The sequence below is a fragment of the Morone saxatilis genome, unplaced genomic scaffold, assembly GCF_004916995.1.
Source record: "Morone saxatilis isolate NCDOM2014 unplaced genomic scaffold, NCSU_SB_2.0 Contig15, whole genome shotgun sequence".
NCBI lineage: Eukaryota > Metazoa > Chordata > Actinopteri > Moronidae > Morone > Morone saxatilis.
In genome coordinates this window covers 26,063,166-26,064,109 of record NW_023339707.1, presented here as the reverse complement: position 1 = coordinate 26,064,109, position 944 = coordinate 26,063,166, and the positions used below count along the sequence as shown (strand labels likewise).

The following is a 944-nucleotide window of genomic DNA, read 5'->3' as shown; positions in this document are numbered from 1 at the left end:
TTTGTACAGTGTTAATAAAGTTGTGGTTTGTACAGTGTTAATAAAGTTGTGTTTGTACAGTAATCAGTGAGCTCTGTGTGGATAAAAGTTGCAGATTGATTGACGGGTGAATGTGACGATATTATTGGTTGAAATCAGTTAGTTCATGCTGACATAAGCACGTGTCACATTTAGTTTTACAGGAAACATAATGATTGGATGATTTTGATATGATTGGAAATGTGTATGTAAAGGGTTAAAAAGAATCTGGAGACATTTAGTCTTCTAAAGTTAACAAGGTGGGACGCTAGACATGAACACATGTTGTTTAAGTCAAATCAAATTTAAATGTCACTGTCTCTTAAAATGTCCTCACTGTGTAACTCACATCGGTCCTCACAAGGACAGACAAACAAGTTTGTGCACACACAGGAGCCCTCAGGAGACCGACGGTAGCCTGTGTCACACACGGTCCTGTTGCCGTGGGTTACTGTCTCCTGTCGCTATGGTGACAGGATTTAAAATGAAATGTTCGTCCCGTCACAGCGGCGGCCTACACACACACACACACAAACACACGCACACACACACACACACACAGAGACTATCTCATGCTGATTAACCTGATCAATAAATCAATAATTAATTGAAACCAGAGCAGATTGAACAGCACACACACTGGGAGTGTAACAGCGTTGACAAGACGGTAGAAGAAAACAGCAGGGGCGGACTCATTCTGCCATCACTGCTCAGGTTACCATGGACGGACACATCAACCACGACGATAAATCAGCTCCCACACACAGCACACACTCTCTCTGTGTGAGTCAGTGGGACTCGTCCTTACCTGGACGCTGTGGAGGAGAGCCGTACCGAGCAGCAGGAGACTGATGGACGACATGCTACTGACTGACTCTGTCTCCTCTGAGTCCGACAATAACGGAGGGAGGAGAGAGAGAGAGAGA

At 44.6% G+C, this 944-nt stretch overlaps 1 protein-coding gene across 1 annotated transcript in view; it reads right to left on the bottom strand.

Moving 5' to 3' along the window:
* pcsk1nl (proprotein convertase subtilisin/kexin type 1 inhibitor, like) overlaps positions 1 to 912 on the bottom strand; it is a 4,301-nt gene extending 3,389 nt beyond the window's left edge. Inside the window, exon 1 of the mRNA XM_035656858.1 lies at positions 827 to 912. Coding sequence (XP_035512751.1) covers positions 827 to 880 — 54 coding nt within the window. The 5' untranslated portion in view covers positions 881 to 912. The remainder of the gene's footprint in view (positions 1 to 826) is intronic.
* Positions 913 to 944: the final 32 nt, after the last annotated feature.